Source organism: Amphibalanus amphitrite, unplaced genomic scaffold (genome assembly GCF_019059575.1).
Source record: "Amphibalanus amphitrite isolate SeventyFive unplaced genomic scaffold, NRLGWU_Aamphi_draft 000116F_arrow, whole genome shotgun sequence".
Taxonomy (NCBI): Eukaryota; Metazoa; Arthropoda; class Thecostraca; order Balanomorpha; family Balanidae; genus Amphibalanus; species Amphibalanus amphitrite.
In genome coordinates this window covers 398,491-418,265 of record NW_024881611.1, presented here as the reverse complement: position 1 = coordinate 418,265, position 19,775 = coordinate 398,491, and the positions used below count along the sequence as shown (strand labels likewise).

General features: G+C 51.9%; 3 protein-coding genes across 6 annotated transcripts; all 3 read right to left on the bottom strand.

The window, feature by feature from the left end:
- Nucleotides 1-6: 6 nt before the first annotated feature.
- On the bottom strand, nucleotides 7-6,144 carry LOC122381218. Its single transcript, XM_043365137.1, has 5 exons — nucleotides 6,117-6,144; nucleotides 5,253-5,502; nucleotides 4,728-4,880; nucleotides 4,333-4,447; nucleotides 7-3,903 (listed from the first exon to the last, which is right to left on the bottom strand). Exon 5 carries the CDS (start codon nucleotides 1,819-1,821, stop codon nucleotides 364-366), a length of 1,458 nt encoding a protein of 485 aa, XP_043221072.1. The 5' UTR covers nucleotides 1,822-3,903; nucleotides 4,333-4,447; nucleotides 4,728-4,880; nucleotides 5,253-5,502; nucleotides 6,117-6,144; the 3' UTR covers nucleotides 7-363.
- LOC122381249 (28S ribosomal protein S26, mitochondrial-like) lies at nucleotides 3,766-4,894 on the bottom strand. The gene is made up of 3 exons (XM_043365211.1): nucleotides 4,728-4,894; nucleotides 4,333-4,447; nucleotides 3,766-3,903 (listed from the first exon to the last, which is right to left on the bottom strand). Exons 1-3 carry the CDS (start codon nucleotides 4,892-4,894, stop codon nucleotides 3,766-3,768), a joined length of 420 nt encoding a protein of 139 aa, XP_043221146.1.
- A 755-nt stretch (nucleotides 6,145-6,899) lies between the features above and the next one.
- LOC122381216 (squamous cell carcinoma antigen recognized by T-cells 3-like) lies at nucleotides 6,900-19,555 on the bottom strand. 4 transcript variants are annotated; one of them, XM_043365136.1, is made up of 16 exons: nucleotides 19,502-19,555; nucleotides 18,351-18,470; nucleotides 18,022-18,148; nucleotides 16,078-16,367; nucleotides 15,601-15,816; nucleotides 15,019-15,322; nucleotides 14,337-14,513; nucleotides 13,837-14,002; nucleotides 13,299-13,445; nucleotides 12,840-13,041; nucleotides 9,814-10,033; nucleotides 9,082-9,278; nucleotides 8,638-8,782; nucleotides 8,141-8,274; nucleotides 7,573-7,757; nucleotides 6,900-7,109 (listed from the first exon to the last, which is right to left on the bottom strand). In XM_043365136.1, the coding sequence occupies exons 2-16, from the start codon at nucleotides 18,456-18,458 to the stop codon at nucleotides 6,974-6,976; spliced, it is 2,754 nt and encodes a 917-aa protein (XP_043221071.1). In that variant the 5' UTR covers nucleotides 18,459-18,470; nucleotides 19,502-19,555; the 3' UTR covers nucleotides 6,900-6,973. The 4 variants fall into 4 exon arrangements, with proteins under 4 accessions (XP_043221071.1, XP_043221068.1, XP_043221070.1 ...); XM_043365133.1 differs by lacking the exon at nucleotides 19,502-19,555 and adding an exon at nucleotides 19,311-19,335; XM_043365135.1 differs by lacking the exon at nucleotides 19,502-19,555 and adding an exon at nucleotides 19,260-19,296.
- Between the last annotated feature and the right edge of the window lie 220 nt (nucleotides 19,556-19,775).

The window sequence follows — 19,775 nt, the reverse complement described above, 5'->3', positions numbered from 1 at the left end:
ATACACTTTGGTCATTACAGCGTTCAATTTACACTCATACTGGACCTCTTGGGACAAGTGTGTGTGGGGGGGGGGGGGAGGGGCGATCAGACAAAAGGATGCCCTTTGCTCGTGCTTTATTCCTAGTCCGCATTGTTCCGTTGTCTGTAGTGTACTACATAGGTATCGTTTTCTATGCATATGCGGATTGCGGACTTATAAAAATGCATATAATCACAACACAGCATAATTGTAAATGTAATGACAATTCAACGCCTCTTTGTATGTCTTTCACTTTTCGCATTCATGGCCACTTTCCCACCCAGACCATGTTCGTCAGGGCACGATCTCATTTCCCGATGTCGCGGCTCCCGGCGGTGGGTCTCATTTCTCGATGTCGCGGCTCCAGGCGGGGTCGGCGCTCACGTAGCGCTCCGGCCGGCCGCCGTGGTGCCGGTAGTACCACTCGGACACGCCGTGCGCCGACAGGCCGTTGACGCGGTACGAGCAGCGGCGCTCCAGGATGCGCGCCTCCCACTCCCAGCCGATGTACACCTCCTGGACGTCCTCCACCTTGACCAGCGCGTGGTAGGTGCGGCCGCCGGCGCCGAAGCTGAAGCCGTAGTCGGCCGGCGGAGTGCCCTGCTCGCCGTGGTAGCCCAGCTCCAGATCGCACCAGTCGAGCGCGTGCAGTCGGCCCTCCGGGGTGTACAGATAGCCGAGCTCGATCCGCGAGAATGAGTAGGGCTGCGAGACGACGCCGACCTGGGCGCGCGTGCCGTCCTCCATGATGAGCGTGTGCAGGCCGTAGCGGTGCAGCAGCGTCCAGTCGCGGTAGCGCGCGTAGCTGTGGTCGCGCATACCGGTCACCTGGAGCCGGTGCTCGCGGCCCGATACCGTCACCGTGCCGCTCGTGGTGCCGATCTGCTCGTAGTGCGTCTGGTGCGCGTCCCGCAGTCGCTCGAAGAACTCCCGCGTCCACGGCTCGAGCGCCATGGCGCGCGCCACCGCCAGCGGCGCCATGTCCGTGTCGAAGTCGAAGTAGGGCAAGTCGGAGCGGTACGTCAGGTCGAACGTCACGTCCACCAGTTTCTCGTCGAGCCGCATTTTTCCGGAGAATTGGAGTCTCCAGCAGCGCATAGGTTCCAGCGGCGTGAGCCGGAACCCGCCGCCGGCGTGCGAGTGCTCGTCGCCGAACACGGTGGTGTCAGGGTGGCGCTCCATCTGCAGCGTGCCCACGCCCGGCAGCGTCACCAGACAGATGGTGTTGGAGACGCCGCGCGGCCGCCGCGCCAGCGCCAGCACCAGCCACGAGCCGTCGCCGGCCGCGCCCTGGAACAGCACGGCGTCCAGTGCGCGCGGGTGCTCGGCCAGCGGCTGCACGCAGTCCATCTCAGCCGGCGAGGCGCGCGACTTGACACCGTAGCCGGCGGCGGTGCCCGGCTGGGCTCCGCGCCGCTGGTCCCGCGCCGCCTTCCACTTCCTGAAGGTGAGGAAGAGCCAGAAGGTGGCCACCTTGGGGTAGTAGAAGATGCCCGGGCGCGTGTAGACGTCGAACATGACGCGCGGCGGCACGTCGCCGGCGTACAGTCGGTACAGGGCCAGCGTCACCACAGCGGCCATCGCCAGAGAGAACAGCATGGTGGCGGCAGGGGAAAGGCTAGCCGAGTCACAGTCACTGCACCCTTCCGCCGGCTGCCGGCCACTGGTGGCGTCTAATGGCCGCCGGCCGACCGCTGACGGCGCCAGATAGCCACCGGCCGGACCGAAGTCCGCGCGCCGTCGGCAGATTACCGCCGGGGCCATCCGCGTCACGTGACCTCTGTGGGATCGCGGCGGCATACCGTGTGTGTGGGGGGGGGGGGGGGGTACAGAGGTCGGCTGGGGCTATCGCGATCACTGAGGTGTGTCACGGAATCGGCGACCATGGTGTGGTGGTGTGGAGAAATCTGTTTGTCTGACCAATGTGTCGGTAATGTTTGTATCACCCGCCTGGCAACGTATAAAAATCCATATAAACATTGCCCCGTGCAGTCGACCTCTTTCGATTTGGAGGAGACTTAAGTAGCTTCAGCAATTCTAAACTCTGGAACTTCATAGTCGACATGATCCTTTGATCATGATCATGACATGATCCCTACTCTATAAACTGAAGAAGACTTTTTTTTAGACATTTCATAATCACGTTTCGCCAGCCAAAGTTTCATCCGCCTAGGTGTGTTATCGAGAGCCACTTGAACTGCCCTCGCCCCGTTGGGGGGGGGGGGGCATTTTGGCCCCCCTGTGGTTTTTCCTGAATAGCAAGAAAACGGCGGCGCGCAGCGCCACCAAATTTTCAGTACCTTCCCGGGCATCAATTTGACACCTTCACACCAAATTTCAAGTCTTAGGTCACCTTAGGTCAGGAGTTATTGAGGTCAAACTGAGGTCATGTTTGAGCAAAAATGAGCAAAAAACATGCGATCTTGAAACGCTCACCAAATCTACAGTTATCAAGCAATTTCAAAGTTCTTTAAATGGTCTGGTAGACAAAAAGCAGCGCTACAAAACTGCTATCTCGGATTTTCAAAATTTTGGATTTTTGACCCTAAAAAATTCAAAAATTGATGTTTTTAGAAAAACTAAAAAAAATCAAAAAAATTCCGAATTTCGAAAAAACGGAATATATGTGATAGTCCCTGCGCTCTTCTATATGCATACCAAATTTTAGATCGATATCTCGTTTTTTGGCCAAGTTATAGCGAAAAAACTAAAATGATGACGTCAAATTTTTAACTCAATTTTTAGCGATTCTAGACCACGTACGGCAAAACAAAGACCACCATTGAACTCCCCGTGACGAGCTGCATCGATTCGATACCCATTTTATGCAAAAATATCAGCTTTGAAATTTGACCTAATTTGACCTGACCTTGACCAAAACGTGACCTAAGCTGGCCCCAAAGGCTGTCTGACCCACATAATCGCATTTTTCATGTAAAATGGACCATAAAACATGTATCACACGACACTTTCATATTGTGACCCCCCAGTGACCTGACCTCTGTGACCGGACCTGGTATCAGTGACCTCAAATAGCAAAATATGTGTTTGAAGAACATTTCCCCATCGATGTTTTTCAATGAAATGCATTTTACTCGATTTTACAACGCATTTCTTGAAATGCCTGTAAACGGTGAAAATTGGACCTTTGACCTGACCTGTGACGTCATCGGTTTGACCTAGGTCAATAAAATTGGGTCACAAGGTAGTTCCCTGATAGGGCTATCCAACACCGTTTGCCGCTTGTCGCTAGGTTGCGTGGTTCTCGAGATCTTAGGGGGGGCCAAAATGCCCCCCCCCCCCCAACGGGGCGCGTTGCTCGGCAGAGCCCAACGGGGCGCGGGTTAAAGCAGACAACTCGAGGAAAACCAGTTCCGTTTACGAAAGTTACTTTACGGATTCGTGCATCTTATTTCTCGAAATTCCTTTTCAATATCAATTATAAAAAGGCCAATATCAGGACCTCCATGTTTCACAAAAACGAATAGCGATACACTAAAACACAATAGTGCCATCTCTTCGATACTTCATCAGACTCGACAATCACAAGCATTCCACACTAAAAAAAAAAACATCGAAACCGCCTCGCAATGCCTTGGGAGACACAAGTAGTCACGGTAGCCACTCGCCGCGCCCAGTTTGAGTGTAACGCACGGTGTCCGGCGAGCGCTGAGCAGTCTCGGCTCACAGCGGCAGCCACATCAGCGGCGTCCCCAGCCGGCCGGCTCCCGCGGCTCTGAGACGCTACGACGGCCTGGTGAGACGGCCCTCGCACCGCCGGCCCTCCCGGTCGATGGCGTAGTTGTAGTCAGTCTCGTTGTTTATGGCGTTCTCTATGGCCTCTTCCAGCTTCTCCCGAGGGATGTATAAACGTGATATCTCCTGCAAAGTGGCAAATACAGCATTCAGAGAGAGACGAGAAATCTAACCACTGCGTTTCCAATAAACGAACGGTGCACGATTTCATCGCTACGTCTCAACAATTCTTACTTAACATTTCTCTACATCAAAGTCAAGCAACTACATTTCCTATCTAGTTCATTTCCCTACCACCAGTCACAATTCTCCTAACCAGTCAAGTCCACTAACCACGGGGGTCACGAAGATAGTCGACACTCGACAGCACAAACCATGAAATATTATGCCATCAACCATATTTACAAACGGACGGTAATCCATTTTCTTGAACATCTTTTCTTGATCTGGCACAGTGACTCCGACTCACCTTCTGTGTGCAGACCGACTGGACCTGGTGACTCCGACTCACCTGCGTGCGGATCAGGCTGACGGGGCCCGGTGACTCCGACTCACCTCCTGTGTGCGGATCAGGCTGACGGCCGACTCGTGGTCACGCTGCTGCTGCTCCACGGCATCCTGCTGCAGACGCTCCACCTTCCTCCGGATCGCCTCCGCCTGAGCACTCAGCCTGCAATGGGTGTGACACATCACTGATCACGCAGCCCGCGGGCGGTATACCGCATAACTTACGTCACTGGGCTACAAAATAAAAAGGCATATACATAGTACACACGTCTGACGTCATCACCTTGCAACCTGACCTAACATCGTGTCAAGTTGGGAATAGACCTTCGCTAGATCGCTAAGAAAATAGAGTCTCGCTAGTTCACCATACCTATGGCATTGGCTACGAGATGACAATTTTTCCGCAGTCGGGTGTTTCACACTGTGCAGAGGTGCCCAGTTACCTAGCCTGACGCTCGGCGGCCATGCGCGCGTTCTCGGCCCGGTTGAACTCCATCAGCTGGCGGTGCTCCGCCTCCTCCTCCTCTGGCGACAGCACGTGACCGGGCTGGGCGCGGCTGCTCTGACGCCGCTGCCAGTCGGCGCGCAGGTACCCACTGAGTACAAACATCACCAGACACGGTCAGAGCCCAGCCGCCACTCAGTGGGGTTAAAGAAAGGTCACGGCATGGAGACTATCCACAGATTCGATGTCTCTCGGGCGACAAAGATTCTACGTCGCCCGGACTCAAGCCAATACTGTTCGAAGTAAGCGGGGGCTGGGCTGCGGCTATCGCAGGGGATTGGCCGGACGACGTAGAGCCTTTGTCATCTGGGTGACATCGAATCCGGCCTATTTTACGTAAATTTGCGACATTTCTTCTCAATTGTGAGGCGTGGCTCATTCAAATAACATCATCGAACAAACATTGAGTCGATACGTACATTTAACAAATTCACACAGAGAACCAAAACATCACTGTGCTTACTTCAATGACTTCATTGCCGTTCGGTAACTGTTGTAGAGGTTTTTTAGTTCCACCCGGTCTTCCTGTGGGATCTCCGGCCGCTTGGGCACGCGATACACCTTGGATGGTGCCGTCGGCATCCATCGTGTTTTATGCAGTGAGACCGCTGAAACTGTCAGACATCTTGAGCCGGCATCCAGCCACCAGTCCCTCCGCGCCAGGCCTGACAGGCAGCCTCGGCTCAGCGCCATCTTGCTGGCTGACCAGATACCTGCGGCAAAGTAACGATGAAAAATTGATGCACTTAACCTTCACCACCACTTTTAACATGGATTATTTAGCAAAAGCAGCTACCTGTCTCAGAGGCTATAACCTCAGCCAAGTAGCATGTAGTTGTTTTATAACTTTAACTAAGCAGTGCAATATGATCAGTCAATGCATAATTAGCTTCTGCGCAACATGTATTTAGCCTCTGTCATAGATAAAAGATGACATTCTTCCTATATGACAATAGTCAATTCCTTTGGTGAATATTTATCATTTTTTACAATCGCTCAACAGTGTGTGGGACAAGCATAAAAATCATTTAACCATAGCAAAAACTAGGTAATTTGGGGAATTGACAAGGAGAATTTGAATCCAGGCATCAAGAAGTCATTTGAAGGCGGTTCGTCTAAAATGTCGCCAAAGTGGCGTATTTCTTTTAATCAATCTCAGAACTTTAATTAGGAATGTCTAATTTTGAAAATTTCTGAAGGAAAGCATTTTGATCATTGGGCATTGTCTAAGCCTCCCTCTTAAACTTTCGTTTGCAGAGAGTTACTTTGACTTGTCTAGGATTCCATTTACAACAGTCCATATAACTGAATGTCATTAAAAGACAACGATGAATAAATTATCACGGTACCCATACAATAAAAAAATAAATATGCGCGTTTTCCCACGGGTTTGTTGATGTCTTGTGAGCGTCACGAATGTAGCCAGTAATTACTGCCATATTGCTACCAAATTATGAAGAAGCGTGGCACGCAAAGAAAAACTCGTCGAGCTATCCAATCCCCAATCGATTTCTGACCACCGACATCGACACCGAATGTGTCTCTTTTAGGAGGATGTCAATTGGGTTGCCATGAAGTCATTGACCCGCTAGCAGCAAAGCCGGTCAGTTCCTTGGCAACATAACACAAGCACCATGTCACTTGTGATAGAGGTCCGGCCAATATTCTTACAGATCAAGATAGGTCCGGCTATAGATAGCTGTGGTCGCTTCTTCGTGTGAATAGAGAACACGCGAGGCACACGTTTTCAAGTTGTTTCCTTAAATTCATGGTTGTCTCTAGGCCGCCCTCGCTATAGTCATCGATCTGCTGCAGTCGATTTCATTATCGTCTCGATCTCGGCTATCGCCTTTTTCACAAGCATTTTCTGTTGAGACCGCAATCAAACCGTACTGACCGTGTCGTCTTTAGCACTTAGCAGGCCAGTTTTGTACAAATCATGCTGCAACCGATCATCATGAAAGGAGCGCATTCTGATTGCTTCACTTGAACCGGCATAAATGAGTGACCTTCCCTTACCTAACTTTGCCTATAAGACGTTCGACGATTGGTCTATGTTTTCGTCAATTCACTGAAACTCAAATCCACTAGTAAAAAAAAAAAAACTGTATTTGACAGTGAAAATTAACAGCGCTCTTTGATGTGGATGAGGGTCACGACACTCCCAGCTCCGAGCTGCGGCGCTCAGTCTTTCTTCGCGAGCAGCAGGTTTCGGAACTCCGCGTTGCTCTTGGGCGGCGCGGCGGGCTCGCCAGACGCCGCCTGGTCGGGCCTCTTCTGCAGGGCGCGAGGGACAAACGCCGTCTGCTGCCGGCGACCCCTGGAAGGCGGAACAGGGTGTCACGCGGGGAGGTGATGACACTGCAGTGACCGAGACTCAATCAGCAGACATCGAACAACTTCCCCCACTGACGTGACGGCAATAACTTGTTTTACAAATATGTGGTCCGGAAAGAGAACGGGACTTGCGACATAGGATCAATTCAGGAAGTTTAATGATTTTATGAAAAATAGTTTTTGCGTAAAAAGGAAATGCTTACCCCTAGAAAAAGACCATTCAGGTTTGTACCTGAGCCTGTGTTCCATCCTCGCTTACCAAAGCCACCACCGGGACCTTTCTTGACGCTTTTACTTCGTCGATTTTCTTCGCAGCATTTTACATCAAATACGTCCATCACCAAAAAGCTAAAGGTATATAACGCAGGTACTCTCGTCAGGATGCCATGGACATTGTATTTATAAGTCACTGGACAGCGCACGGCGCGTCCGTCCGTTCTGCTCACCTGGCCGGAGCTCCTCGGCCCGCGGCCGGTCGGGGCGGGGGTCGGCCGGCACCGCCCGCTCCACCGGCGCCGGTCGGTGCGCCGGCCCCACCCCGGGCCTTGGACGGGTCACTGATGGCCACCAGGATGGTGCTTCCCTCCAGCTGGGTCTGGTCGGTCTGCTCCACCGCCCGCTGGGCCGCCGCCTGTCACATAGTGGTGGTGGCAGTGGGTGACCCGTCAGAACAGCACAGTAGGACTGTTCAGTGTGCCCGCCACTCCAGCTGCTGCCTAATGCTGCTGAAACACTCCACCAATCGCAATTACCTCGAGGATAGAATGGGGGGATGAGAGACGGGAGCAGTGGCGACGCATTTATAAGTGGTCCTCGGGAGAAAGCCAATGATGACAGCTGACAGCTGATGATGACAGCTGCCAATGATGAGGTGCTGACACTCAACAACGCTCAAAATCGATCCACACACGAATAAGGATGACGCCACGAATGAAGCAATTCCACAGAAGCCAGGCTCCACAAGGTTCAGGCTCCGACGCTTTCCGCCGCCGTGTCGCGTCACTGCGGTCTCACCTCGTCCTCAAACTCGACGTATGCTATGCCCTTGGGGTAGCCGTTACGCAGAGTAACTAGCCGGACGTCCTTAAGCGGCCCGAACTCGGAGAACTTGGTGCGGAGTGTGTCAGCGGTGGTCTTCAGCGACAGACCTGTAACGGACAGATGGCGGCAATCAGCGCGAGAGATGGCAGGGAGGGAGAGAGAGTAGCAGACGAGTGAAATGATCGCATTACGTTATGATCGCACGCCCAGTAAGGAAGCTTCGAATCAAATCAATGGCCATCGTTTGAAATATCGGAAAACAACTAGCAAGTGTACGATATTCTGATAAATTGAAGAAAAAAAAACTTTTCTTGGTTGCGATTTTAAATGGAAGCAAAAATAACTTCCATAAAATCAGAAGCCAGAAGGTCGTAAGTAAAAATTGCTTTACCGTTGTTTTATTTAATTTTATGATTTCCCTTTGGGGTCTCAATCAGCTTCTATTCGCACTTTGCACATCAGCCACGAACCTTTGATGAAGAGTTTGTTTCTCTCCATGCCGGTGTTGTATTTGAAGGCTTTGGGCCGCTCCCCGCCGCTCCAGAGCCGGGAGACGAAGCACGGCCGACCGTCGATCGGACTATGGTCCTGCTTCAGCGCCGCCTCGGCCGCCGCCTGAAACGAAAGGCCACGGTCAACAGAAGCTGGGTCGCAGGCGGTCACCGGCGTACAGAGTGGTCCATGACCACCTGGGTGCAATGGATGAGGGTCACCGGTATATGGGACACGGTTACCAGGCGTGACGTCATCATGCATCAACGGCGATGTCTAAATCCGGCTCCTTTTTCAATAATCGGCCAACAATCGGCCATCGACCTACCGATTCACCTGTAACACTGACTGGCCATCAGTGGCGCGCACCACACCTATCCAACCCTACCATCCGTCAGCCATCCCCACATAACTCTACTCACAATGTTGGTGAACTCGAGGTAGGCGAAGCCCTTAGAGCGTCCCTTGTAGTCCTTGACGACGCGCAGGTCGGCGATCTCGCCCGTGGACTGCCAGTGCTGCCGCAGACGGTCGGCGCTTATGTTGAAGTCGAGATTGCTGAGGAACACGGTCCGGGAATCGCGCTCCACGTCGCCCGTGCTGCCGCCCTCCTCGCCCGCTGTAACAGTGTGAAAGAACGTGGGCCTCATTCATTACAAAGTCAGTAAAGTGTCAACGTCATACTTGATGAATACCATAGGTGAGACATATACCTGCAAGACAGACAAAACAGTAATGTCAAGAAAAGTGAAGAGACGAGCACTGTTAGGCTGTCAGTGTTTACTTTCTTAATCATTTTCAGTCGACGAAAAGAAGCTCGTCACTTTATCTACCAAACCATTTAAGAATACACAAAAAGATAGGCGTTACAGAAAATAAAGTGATGTAAAAACCCGTCTAACGCTGCCAAGTAGCTGGTCCTTAAATTGTGGCTGTTGAAGACTGTGATTGGAGTGTACCTAGCGTATCAGCAAGTCGACAGTGCCACGTCAGAAATGGTGACAAATTAGTAAAACAATGTTTTTTGATGGAATGCTGGCAGTTGGCACAGCTGTGCGGGTAAAGCGCCAAATGAGCATAAATATCTGTCACTGTGACCAATGTCTCACAGTCACAACACACGATAAAATATGCGTTCTTCCGCCGATTTCTACCTTTGGGCGGCGCTTCTCTCGCCGGCTCCTTCGGTTTGTAGCCGGGAGGGGGAGGAGGCGGTTTGAAGCCCGGGGGCGGGGCTGGTTTGCCGTCGGCGGCGGGCGGTGCGGGCTTCTTGAAGCCGGGCGGTGGCGGCGGCATGGCTGGATCGGCCGCCGTCCTCTGGGCCGGGGCCGGTCGCGGCTCCTCCTCGTCCTCCTCACCGTCCTCCGAGCCGCGCTGTCGGACAGACCGCACGAGCCTGAGCAATAATTAACGGGTGTGCACTTAGTTTCTGGAAAAAGTTTGTATTGACATAACTTTAGTGTTTGAGCTTGGATTAAGATGATATTTGGCACATATATAAATTGCAGCAATAGTTAAGAGTTGTCAAAAGAATTAGGCGCTCTCTCCTCCCAGGCGGTCTACAGCCCACGTGCTATACAGACGCTCCCTGTTGAAATTGCGCGGCACCTCCGGGTTCAGGTGTGGCGATGGCTAGCGGGTTATGGACTTCAAATAGACGCTAGTATGCACTTAACATCTTCCTTAGTACTATATCGTCTTCAAAAGTCCCCATTCGGTCGCCGTTGAGATATGCCAAGAAGATTCCCTTCGCGGCTCACAAACGGTACATGTGCGCCGTCCCGTAGATCCAGCGCTCCGCGCGCACAGTGACTGCATTGTTGTGTGATCATGACACCTATACTTTCCTCGGGCAGTGATGTTCCCAATGTGACAAAATTTCTTTATTTAATCACTGCTGTCCAAAGATATCGACGTCGGCATTGGCTACGTAGGGCTAACATAATGATTGGATACCGCACGTGGGGATATGGCGGTCCACTGACCAGGAGATCGCGTCAAAAGTGGTCAACAGGCTAAGGTTCCACAATTTGTGAACGTTTGCTTCTCGAGGTGGTGTTTTACCCCATCTTCATTACATAAAATTTCCGTTTTAGGTGATCTTATTCCAGCATCCACAGGTGATTGCTTGAATCGTCTGTGCACTCAGCATTTACATGATAGCTTACAGATCCATGTCTCATTGCTCCTCTGCTGCTTTTATCGGCTGCCGAGGGCTGGATCATAGTATCTCTACCCTTTTAGGTATACAATATCACAATTAATTTTTCTTACAAACATGGAAAACGGGAGGACGGGAAGAGTATCGGGAACGCTCACAAGATGGTGAATACCCTTTACCAGAACGAGCCTCTTCTGCTGGGGCACTTTCGCCACGAATCAACACACCTGCACACTGTGTACAGGGTGTTGCAGGTAAATTGGGAATTTTCAGACCTAATTTCAACATGCTATTAATACGGTGAATGAAAACACAGAAAGTTGAAACTTCGCACGTGTATTGTGTCGTGTACGCACAGCCTTGTCACTCGATGTGACCGCCGTCGGCGTCCCGCACCCTCTCGAGACGGCGCCGGAAAGCGGAGCACGCGCGCCGGGCCTCGTCCTGGTCAATGGTGCTGACTGCCTTCCTGATGGCCTTCTTCAGGTCAGAAACGTTGGCAGGAGTGGTCGAGTTGGACTTTTGTTCTACCACGCCCCACATCCATAAGTCGCATGGATTCAAGTCAGGCGAGTTGGAGGGCCATATGTCCTTGGGTACATATAGGGGGATCCTCTGGCTCAGGAAATCTTGCACCCTCTGGGAAGCATGTGCTGGGGCGGAGTCTTGCACCAGCATGACTTTGCTCAGGTCATAGTATTTCATCATCCAGGGGATGAGAGACTCCTTCAGGATGGTCAAATACGCGTCAGTGTCGATCATCACACCAGCAGGTGTGAAATGGGGCGGCATTATGCGGCCATCACTTGCAACGGCCCCGAACACCATCACTGATGCCGGATTTTTGCCTTTCATCACGGGAGCCACTTCATCAGGGCTGTAGGCGATAGCCCGCAAGTTCCGGCGGTTGGCGACCTCTTCTACGATGAACTTTTTCTCATCGACAAATACTCTGACGTCACTCCCGAGGTGCTTGAGGAGATTGATGACCTTCGGTGCCCTCTCCCTTCGTATCGCCCTTGCTGGTTCGGTCAGGAGGCTTCGTCGTTTTCTGGTAAACGACTTCATCCCGAGGTCCTCTCTCACGGCTCTGCTGATGGTGCTCTTGCTCACGTGACGGGCACGCGCAAGCTTGTTCATCGAGGTCCTCGGTTTGGCCTGTATCGAGCGTTTCAAGCCGCTCAGGAATGTTGGTGTCCGTTTTCGGTCACTGCGAGGTGTGTGAGAACGTCGAGCGACATCCCCTCCAGCTCCTACAGTCGCGATAGTTCGGTACACGGTAGACTTTGGGTACCCAGTTAAACTTAGCATGACCTTCGCGCTCTGTCCGGCGCGAACTAACTCACCAATCGTTTCCCTCCGACGCTGCTCCATGACTGCGCGATATGTTAGGATTAAAATTTCAATATCAAATGAAAAACAATTGTTGAAATTATATTGTGTCAAATTTCCATGATGTTCCTTCGCATAACAATTTTTTTGTAAGGTCATGAACTTAGTCCCAATTTATCTGCAACACCCTGTATGTGCCACGCACTTCCCCGTGCTTGTGCCGTTCCTCTAATGGCACAAGCTTTCTTTCTAGCAATACCTAGAAAGCGCCAGTGGGAAGAGAAGTTGTTTCTCTGGAATTTTTGTTATTTTTGTGAAAATTCCGCCACTCTTTTCCGCGTTCATGACTTAGTTGTAAGCTCCTTTCTGTATGAACAAATAGTCGGTTTGGTCTGAATTTTGGCATGCTCATTCCCAAATGAATGATTATTCACTATACGAAAGTTTGTATTGATAGCTTTAATAGTTTTAAAGATACGGATGATCAATCTTTTTCCAGAAACTAAGTGCACACCCGTTATTCGGCTGGGTGACCGATGCACATTCAACGGATACATAACGCAAACAAAACGCTGACAATGTTTAGTACCTGCCACTACCAACGACTGATAAAACCATGATGGAAGAAAAATAACAGCTTCACGAAATGATGTTGCACCACGGTCACGCACCCTCACACAAAATTACCTTTCTCTTCTGTCCGGCAGCGGAATCGGGCCTCGCAAACTGCTGCTTCTCTGCCCTCAACTCCTGACGCTTTGTTTTCCTCCTTTCAACATCTCTCTGCTTCCTTTTCTCGAGCTTCTCCTGTACCCGTTGTTGCTCTTCTGCTTGCTTTTCTGCCTCCTTGGCACGTAATGCTTCCACACGTTTCATGCGGACACGGTACCTATCAGGGAATGAAAAGGTAGCACTTAGTTACCGATGAACGAAACGATCATGTCATCCTAACACCCACATATCGATCAACTGGTGCAAGTACTTATCTGTATTTCAGAAAAATAAATAGAAACACGAAGTAGAAAGACATATTCTAATGAACATCGAAAACAAGGTCAGCTGACGTCGTTATGATTGAAAATCAAAGTGCATAATCCCAGAAGGCAGGTGTGTTAATTTTCACTCGCAACGGTGCGCCGAACTCACTTGTAAGCCATCTGGTCCCAGGTGTCTAAAGTGCCTCGCTCGCGCTCGAAGGCCGCCCACAGTTCATACACGCTCTCCGGCCAGTCGACAGTGCGCTCCATGGCGCGTGCACACAGCTTGCGCAGCTGCTCAGCCGTGCCGAACCGCCTAACAGGCACGACAATGTCACCGTCAGGACCAGCACTACTACCAGGCAGACCGGCGCGGGGAGGGGGTGGGGGGGGGCATTAAACGGCCAAAGCACGTCTGGTTGACAAGACGCCGTTTGATCACACCGACTAGGATACGAGACGTCAAATTCAAGGCAAATTAGGTAATGAATATGGCATTATGTTCGATACCTAATCAATTGGATGGTTTCCTTTATTCATCTGCAGAGGCGCTACCGTGTCGATCGCGAAGCTCCGTCGGTACCATTAAGGGTAAGTTGCTCTTATTAAGTCGTTCACCCAACCGCAGGACTTCATATTGTCAGTTAGGCTGAACCGAGTGATAAAACCTTTTCAATCGCCGCAAGGCCCAGCTTCCCACCACTTACTGTACGAGCCGGAGGAACTGGAGCCACATGCGCGCCGACTTGTCGTGTCCCTGGCTGAGGATGTCCTCCCAGAGAGCGGTGGCCTCGCCCAGACAGCCGTTGGCCGCCTCCAGACTGGCCCAGTACTGGAGCAGCACACACTCCGGGTCGCCGTCCATGCCGAATGCTGCCCGCCCGACCCCGCCGCCACGGCACCCGTCAACTCCGTGAACATGGATAGCGCAGAGCACGACACGCGACTGTGCAAGGCAATGAAGGGGGCGACATCGAGCGGCACGATACCAAATTATATTGGATAACCTGATTCGAAGTGATATGACAAGCTATGGACTTGACACCATCCCCGTCGTCCCGTAAAACTAAGAGTGCGTGTGCACGCCCGGCTAAAATATGAGATACAATATTTGAATACCCCAAAAGACACGAAACATTCCTCATTGGAGGACGGCTTTTGGCCGGATCATCACGTTAGCGGCGGTCGCCACGGGCTGCCTGTTTACCTTGCGCCAGGTGCTCGCAGGCCTTGTTGAACTGCTCCCTCATGCTGACCATGAGCTCGGCGCCCTTACGGCCGTCACTGGACAGTCGCCGCCGGTAGAGGTCGATCCAGGCCAGCCAGACGAGCAGCACGTCAGCCGGGGTCTGCAGACCGCTCACCAGCGCCCGGCTGACCAGGTCTGTCGGACGGAGAGGTCACTTCAGACACAGAGCCGTGTGGCAACACCAGCGTTCCCAGCCCCGACATCTCTGGCAGGGCTGCGGAGTCGAAGTCGGAGTCGGAGTCGGAGTCGGTCGGAGTCGACAGTTGTGACCGGAGTCGGAGTCGGAGTCGGAGTCGATTTTAGAAACCCGAGCCGTAGTCGGAGTCGGAGTCACCGAAAATCTGTCGACTCCGCAGCCCTGCTAGGTCTGCGGAGTCGGAGTCGGGAGTTGGAGTCGGTCGGAGTCGACAATTCTGCCCGGAGTCGGAGTCGGAGTCGGAGCTGGTTTTTGAAAGCCGGAGTCGGAGTCGGAGTCGGAGTCGCCGAAAATCCATCGACTCCGCAGCCCTGAATTCTCTGGTTACCGTTTAACGGCTCAGACTATCAGACACCAGTTCAGAACGATGGATACATTAGCGCGTATCACACAAGCAAACCGATTAACCAAACGCATCCGTTTGACAGCCCCTCGTCCACCCACCTTCCAGCCGTTCTAGCGGCAGCTGGGCGCGCTCGGCGGCGCGGATGTAGCTCTCCCAGAGCTCGGCCGACCAGGGCAGATTGCGGACGGCACGCTCGTGCACCGCCAGCGTCACATCACCGGCCGGCCGCAGCTCGAAGTCCAGGTAGCGTGTGTACGCCTGCCACAGCTCCAGTGATAGGCAGTTGTCGAGCACGGCGCGCTCGAAGACGAGCTGCACGCGCGCCGGCGTGCCGTCCGTCAGCTCGTGCCGCACGTACTGCTGGTAGGCGGCCACCGTCCCGCCACCCTCCGCCTCCTCCGTCTGGACGGGGGAGAGTACACAGCAGCGGTCACATAGAGATCAGCGACAGACAGACTACCATACGTCATTGCAGACGCGCCAACCAGGCCAATAACGCCAGGCACACAAAATATCTGGATCACTGGAACAGATCTAGCATTGAAGGAAACCACGAGAAACAAAAAAAAGTACGATGAGAGAAGAAAAGTAATTCGATGGTAATCTGTGTACTCGACGATGATTCTAAGCGCCTATCCGTGGGTCATCGGCGGCCGGCGCAGTTCCATGTCGCTACTCACCAGCGCCTCCTCGAGTGGCTGCAGCGTCTCCAGTCGCTCCAGCGCCTTCTCGTAGTTTCGTTTGTCGTTTGCGTCAGGCGCGGCGCCGTCGGCCGCCAGCCAGGCCTCGAACTCTGCCCAGCACAGCTCGAGGCCGACCAGCGGCTGGCGCAGCTGCCGCCGGAACAGGGCCGTGACACGACCCCGGGCCTCTGCCGCCGCCTCACCGCCTGCCTCCTGGGAACACAGGCGGAGAAACAGGTCAGATCGCGACACACGCAGGCCGGCTGGACACTGGACACTGAAACAGCACCTAATGCAACAGATTACGGCTGTCGAATATGGACACAGCGAGCGAATGAATGAATGAATGAATGAGAGGGCGGACAGAGTAGCAGCAAGAGATGCGGACGCCGACACGGCAGCTGCGGGAGACTAGCGTGTACATATATTGCACATACATCAATACAGCCTCGGTTGGAGCATGCGGCCACTGACCTGCAGTGTGCTGTAGAGGGCGTTCTCGAACTCGCGGTACGCCTCCCAGATGAGCGCTCCCTTGGTGACGTGCAGGCCGACGGCGGTGAGCGCGCGCTCGAAGACGGCGCGCACGCGAGCCGGCCCGTCGGCGGCCGCCAGTCCGCCGATGGCCAGCTGGCAGTACTCGAGCCACAGGTCGACGCTGACGTACTCGGCCACGGCGCGGTCACAGAGCGCCAGCACGCGCTGTCGCTCCTCGTCCGTCTCGGCCCACTGCTGCTCGTCGCGGATCCAGCTCAGCCACAGCGCTGTGGCCCGGCCGGACGGGACGCGGTCAGAGCCAGGGGCGGGTGTGTTCACACAGCTGGGAGGCATACAGAAGAGAACATCGCTCAGCTAAACGCTATCATTGATGCCGTTTGACAACTTTGTTAATATCAAGTCGCTACTGACCAGGGCTGCGGAGTCGGAGTCTGAGTTGGAGTCGGTCGGAGTCGACAGTTCTGCCCGGAGTCGGAGTTGGAGTCGGTCGAAGTCGACAGGAGTCGGAGTCGCCAAAATCTTACCGATTCCGACTCCGGAGTCAAGAGTTAGCGCTGCATGGCTAAAAGTCATGCACTACACCTGTTTGATTGACGATACTGCGCTCGAAATTAGATTTTGTCGAAAAAAGACCATTTTGCTGTTTTGGACGAACGTTTTCAGCGAATGAAGCAGAAGACTGTGAATTCCCCCGAAGCTGCTTCTTAATTCTGCATGTTTTTTTTAAATGCATATTTGCAACACAAAGCCTTGGAACGCACAAGTGATCGTTTCAGGCAAGATAAAAACATCTCCATTATGAACTTCAATATCATGATATAGATACTAGATGCCGGCAGCGCTCGTGCGTTGCCTTGGGCCAGAATTGGAGGATCTATAGCCCAATGAAATGTGCATTATTTTGGAGGCCTTGCCTGGGACTACCATTGAACCGATTTTGAGGTTGATAGCTTAAAATTTCTTTGAGCCAGAGGACCTCACGTCAAAACGGTTTTCCGACCCCAGCACGTGCAGCCTGCACCCCTCGCAGACGGTGACCCCCCTGGAAACTGGTTCAAGGCGTTACCGATGTGTCCCGTCAGTATGGCTTTGCCCGTGACCTCGGGTTGACCTGTAGCCTTGTCTGACAAAAAATTTCGTGTCACCGAAACTTTGAAGCGGAATAGCATGTGCCACGAAGCACCGAGCGAACCGAGGCCAGCGCCAAAAGTTTACCTCGCCGGAGACGAATCAAACGGTCCCACTTTCGTCCCGATCGGTCCACCCATTTTGACTCCAGGTCCAAAAAAGCTTGGACAAACTCACTCACATACTCACATACTCACTGACAAACAGGTTCAGCCGAACTTTTTTTCAGCGACCCACCTTGGACCCACCAATGGGAATTTCCGGATGCAAAAGCATGCTATCGCATGCTTTTGATCCTCCAATTCTGGATTAATAGAACCGTCCGGAGTCGGAGTTGGAGTCGGAGTCGATTTTTCAATCCGGAGTCAGAGTCCGAGTCGGAGTCACCCTAAAATCCATCGACTCCGCAGCCCTGCTACTTGAGTGGCGATGTTGTAGGAAAATGACGTACATGTTCGCATAATTTCTTTCCACCCATGATATGGTTGCTGGACAGTTAGGTACCGATTTCGCAAAAGAGGGGATTCTCTAACGCAACACCCATTATCACGGAAGGAGCGGGCCCTTGCCTTCCTCCAACATGCGCAGAAGGTTTAAGGTTAGCTCCATGGCAATTGAAGATTCCAATATCTCACACTAAAAGCTGAAGGAGCCCGGTCATACTGAAAGGTAATCAATTATCTCAGTAAGAACAGTGACCCCGTTACCCCATCCATCCGTAACCACAAAGGTACAATTAAAAAAAAAATGAGAAAACACGACCCACTTATCATTCCAAAAAGGTTGGCTCACTTGGTGACAGGGGGAAGTACTTGTTCATCGTCTCGCGACTCTCAGTGAGCATCTGCCGGCTGTCGGACGACCGCAGAAGCTCGATCAGCCGCACGTGAGAGTCGTACTTGTACGGCGACTCCTGCACCTGGTAACGACGGCCAGCGAGTCATCAAAGCGTCACAAACCGCTGCGCTAAAACGTGTAAATACAATACGAATCAACACACACAAACACACTAACTCAATAACTCAATGAGCTCCATTTTTCAAATTATCCATGCATAACCCTGCAAAAGCATGGGCTGGGCACACTAAGAAATATAAGCAAAAAAAGCTAAGTCATGATACCTCTTTCATAAGGGTGGTGATTTCCTCCTGTTGCGTGTCATCCTCCATTGAAGAGTCACTGTCGCTGCTGTTGTCAGCCATGTCTTGGTCTTCTTTGTGATTATCCATCACTGGTACCAACTTAAAACAGAAACAGGCCATCAACAGCTGTACTCAAAGAGCAGGCACCTTCAGGCTTCAGGTGCACAGCAAAAAAAAACTAACAAGAGCAGGAAGAAATTTGCCTGTCCCTCAGTTAGTAGTGTTGGACTCGGCATGGTGAGAGCACAAATTCCCGGTTATAACAGTCCGGGTTCGAGGCGTGACCGGCACTTGACGTTTATGGGCCTCCTGACAGGTATGGTTGTGGTTGGTGGCAGGCCGTAGCCAGGCGAATTCAGTGAGGGGACCGGCCGTGCGTGGCTATGTGCGCACGTTAAACTTTGGACTCCAAATTCTGCCATAGAACCAGAATTGCGCGATCGGAGGGTAGAGGGCAGGGTCAACGAAACAAGCTTTGCTTAGTGGGGACTCTTTTGTTGTGAACCCTTCCATTCAAAAGGTTCCGACTTAATTTATAAAAAATAGCATGCTGTACGTACATAAAATATGCATTCTGCTACTTGAAAAAAGAAAAAGAGGGTTTTCTAGATGAGCTTGGGATAACCTATCGCTTTTCAAATGTAAAAAGAACAGATTTCTTTGGAATAGCAGGAATTATCCATTTAACTACAATTTCGTAAAATATATCGAATGGCATGAGCCTTACTAGATCAGAGATAAGAAGGGCATGTACCAACACCATTTCAATTTGTCATGCGAAGTTTATTCCATGCTAATAAGACACAACAAGTGCAAGGCCAAGGCCATACGTAGCCTGTAGGTGACACAAGATGAGACACAACATCACAAGTGACAGAACATCATTACTCTCTACTGGCAAGGTGTATTATAAATCAGTAATTGCGGATCTTCATTTACCGCTTTCTAACAAAACGTTTGTGGAGAAAATGTGTGAGCCCTCCTCATACCAAAACCACCAAAACAAGCGCTTATATGCACCGTAGACAATTTTAGAGCGCTGTCGGCAATTAGTGTTCGAAAACTCTTAAGAAAACTGACTCGCGTGCGTCTTTTGACAAAACAGCAGAAATTATCCAATGACAGCTCGCCAAATGATAGCGTTTGTTGGCCAGTCATTCTTGAGGTCATAGAGTAATGTCAACAAAGCTCGACCTCCACATTGCACCATTTGACTGCCACACTTGCAGCCATTCTCTAACTCAGGAACCACTAAGCTAATGGGAACGGACTGAACACGATTCAGATCAAGAGATACGATTTTATTGGTCGTTCTGAATATGGTGATGTTGGGTGACCTCAGTGACCTCGAAAGGTCAACTTGACATTTTTGCCTACTGCAGCTATTTTATAACTCAGGAACCA

What these genes read in the sequence shown, in the direction of transcription:
- LOC122381218 (XM_043365137.1), bottom strand. Translation starts at nt 1,821, where the DNA reads ATGCCGCCGCGATCCCACAGAGGTCACGTGACGCGGATGGCCCCGGCG.
- LOC122381249 (XM_043365211.1), bottom strand. Translation starts at nt 4,894, where the DNA reads ATGTTTGTACTCAGTGGGTACCTGCGCGCCGACTGGCAGCGGCGTCAG. An exon ending in GCCGCCGAGCGTCAGGCTAG is followed by an intron (nt 4,448 to 4,727) that starts GTAACTGGGCAC and finishes CACCCATTGCAG; the next exon opens with GCTGAGTGCTCAGGCGGAGG. An exon ending in GCCTGATCCGCACACAGGAG is followed by an intron (nt 3,904 to 4,332) that starts GTGAGTCGGAGT and finishes GCCACTTTGCAG; the next exon opens with GAGATATCACGTTTATACAT.
- LOC122381216 (XM_043365136.1), bottom strand. Translation starts at nt 18,458, where the DNA reads ATGGATAATCACAAAGAAGACCAAGACATGGCTGACAACAGCAGCGAC. An exon ending in AGCCACTCGAGGAGGCGCTG is followed by an intron (nt 15,323 to 15,600) that starts GTGAGTAGCGAC and finishes TCCCCCGTCCAG; the next exon opens with ACGGAGGAGGCGGAGGGTGG. An exon ending in CTGCGAGCACCTGGCGCAAG is followed by an intron (nt 14,003 to 14,336) that starts GTAAACAGGCAG and finishes TCGGGCGGGCAG; the next exon opens with CATTCGGCATGGACGGCGAC.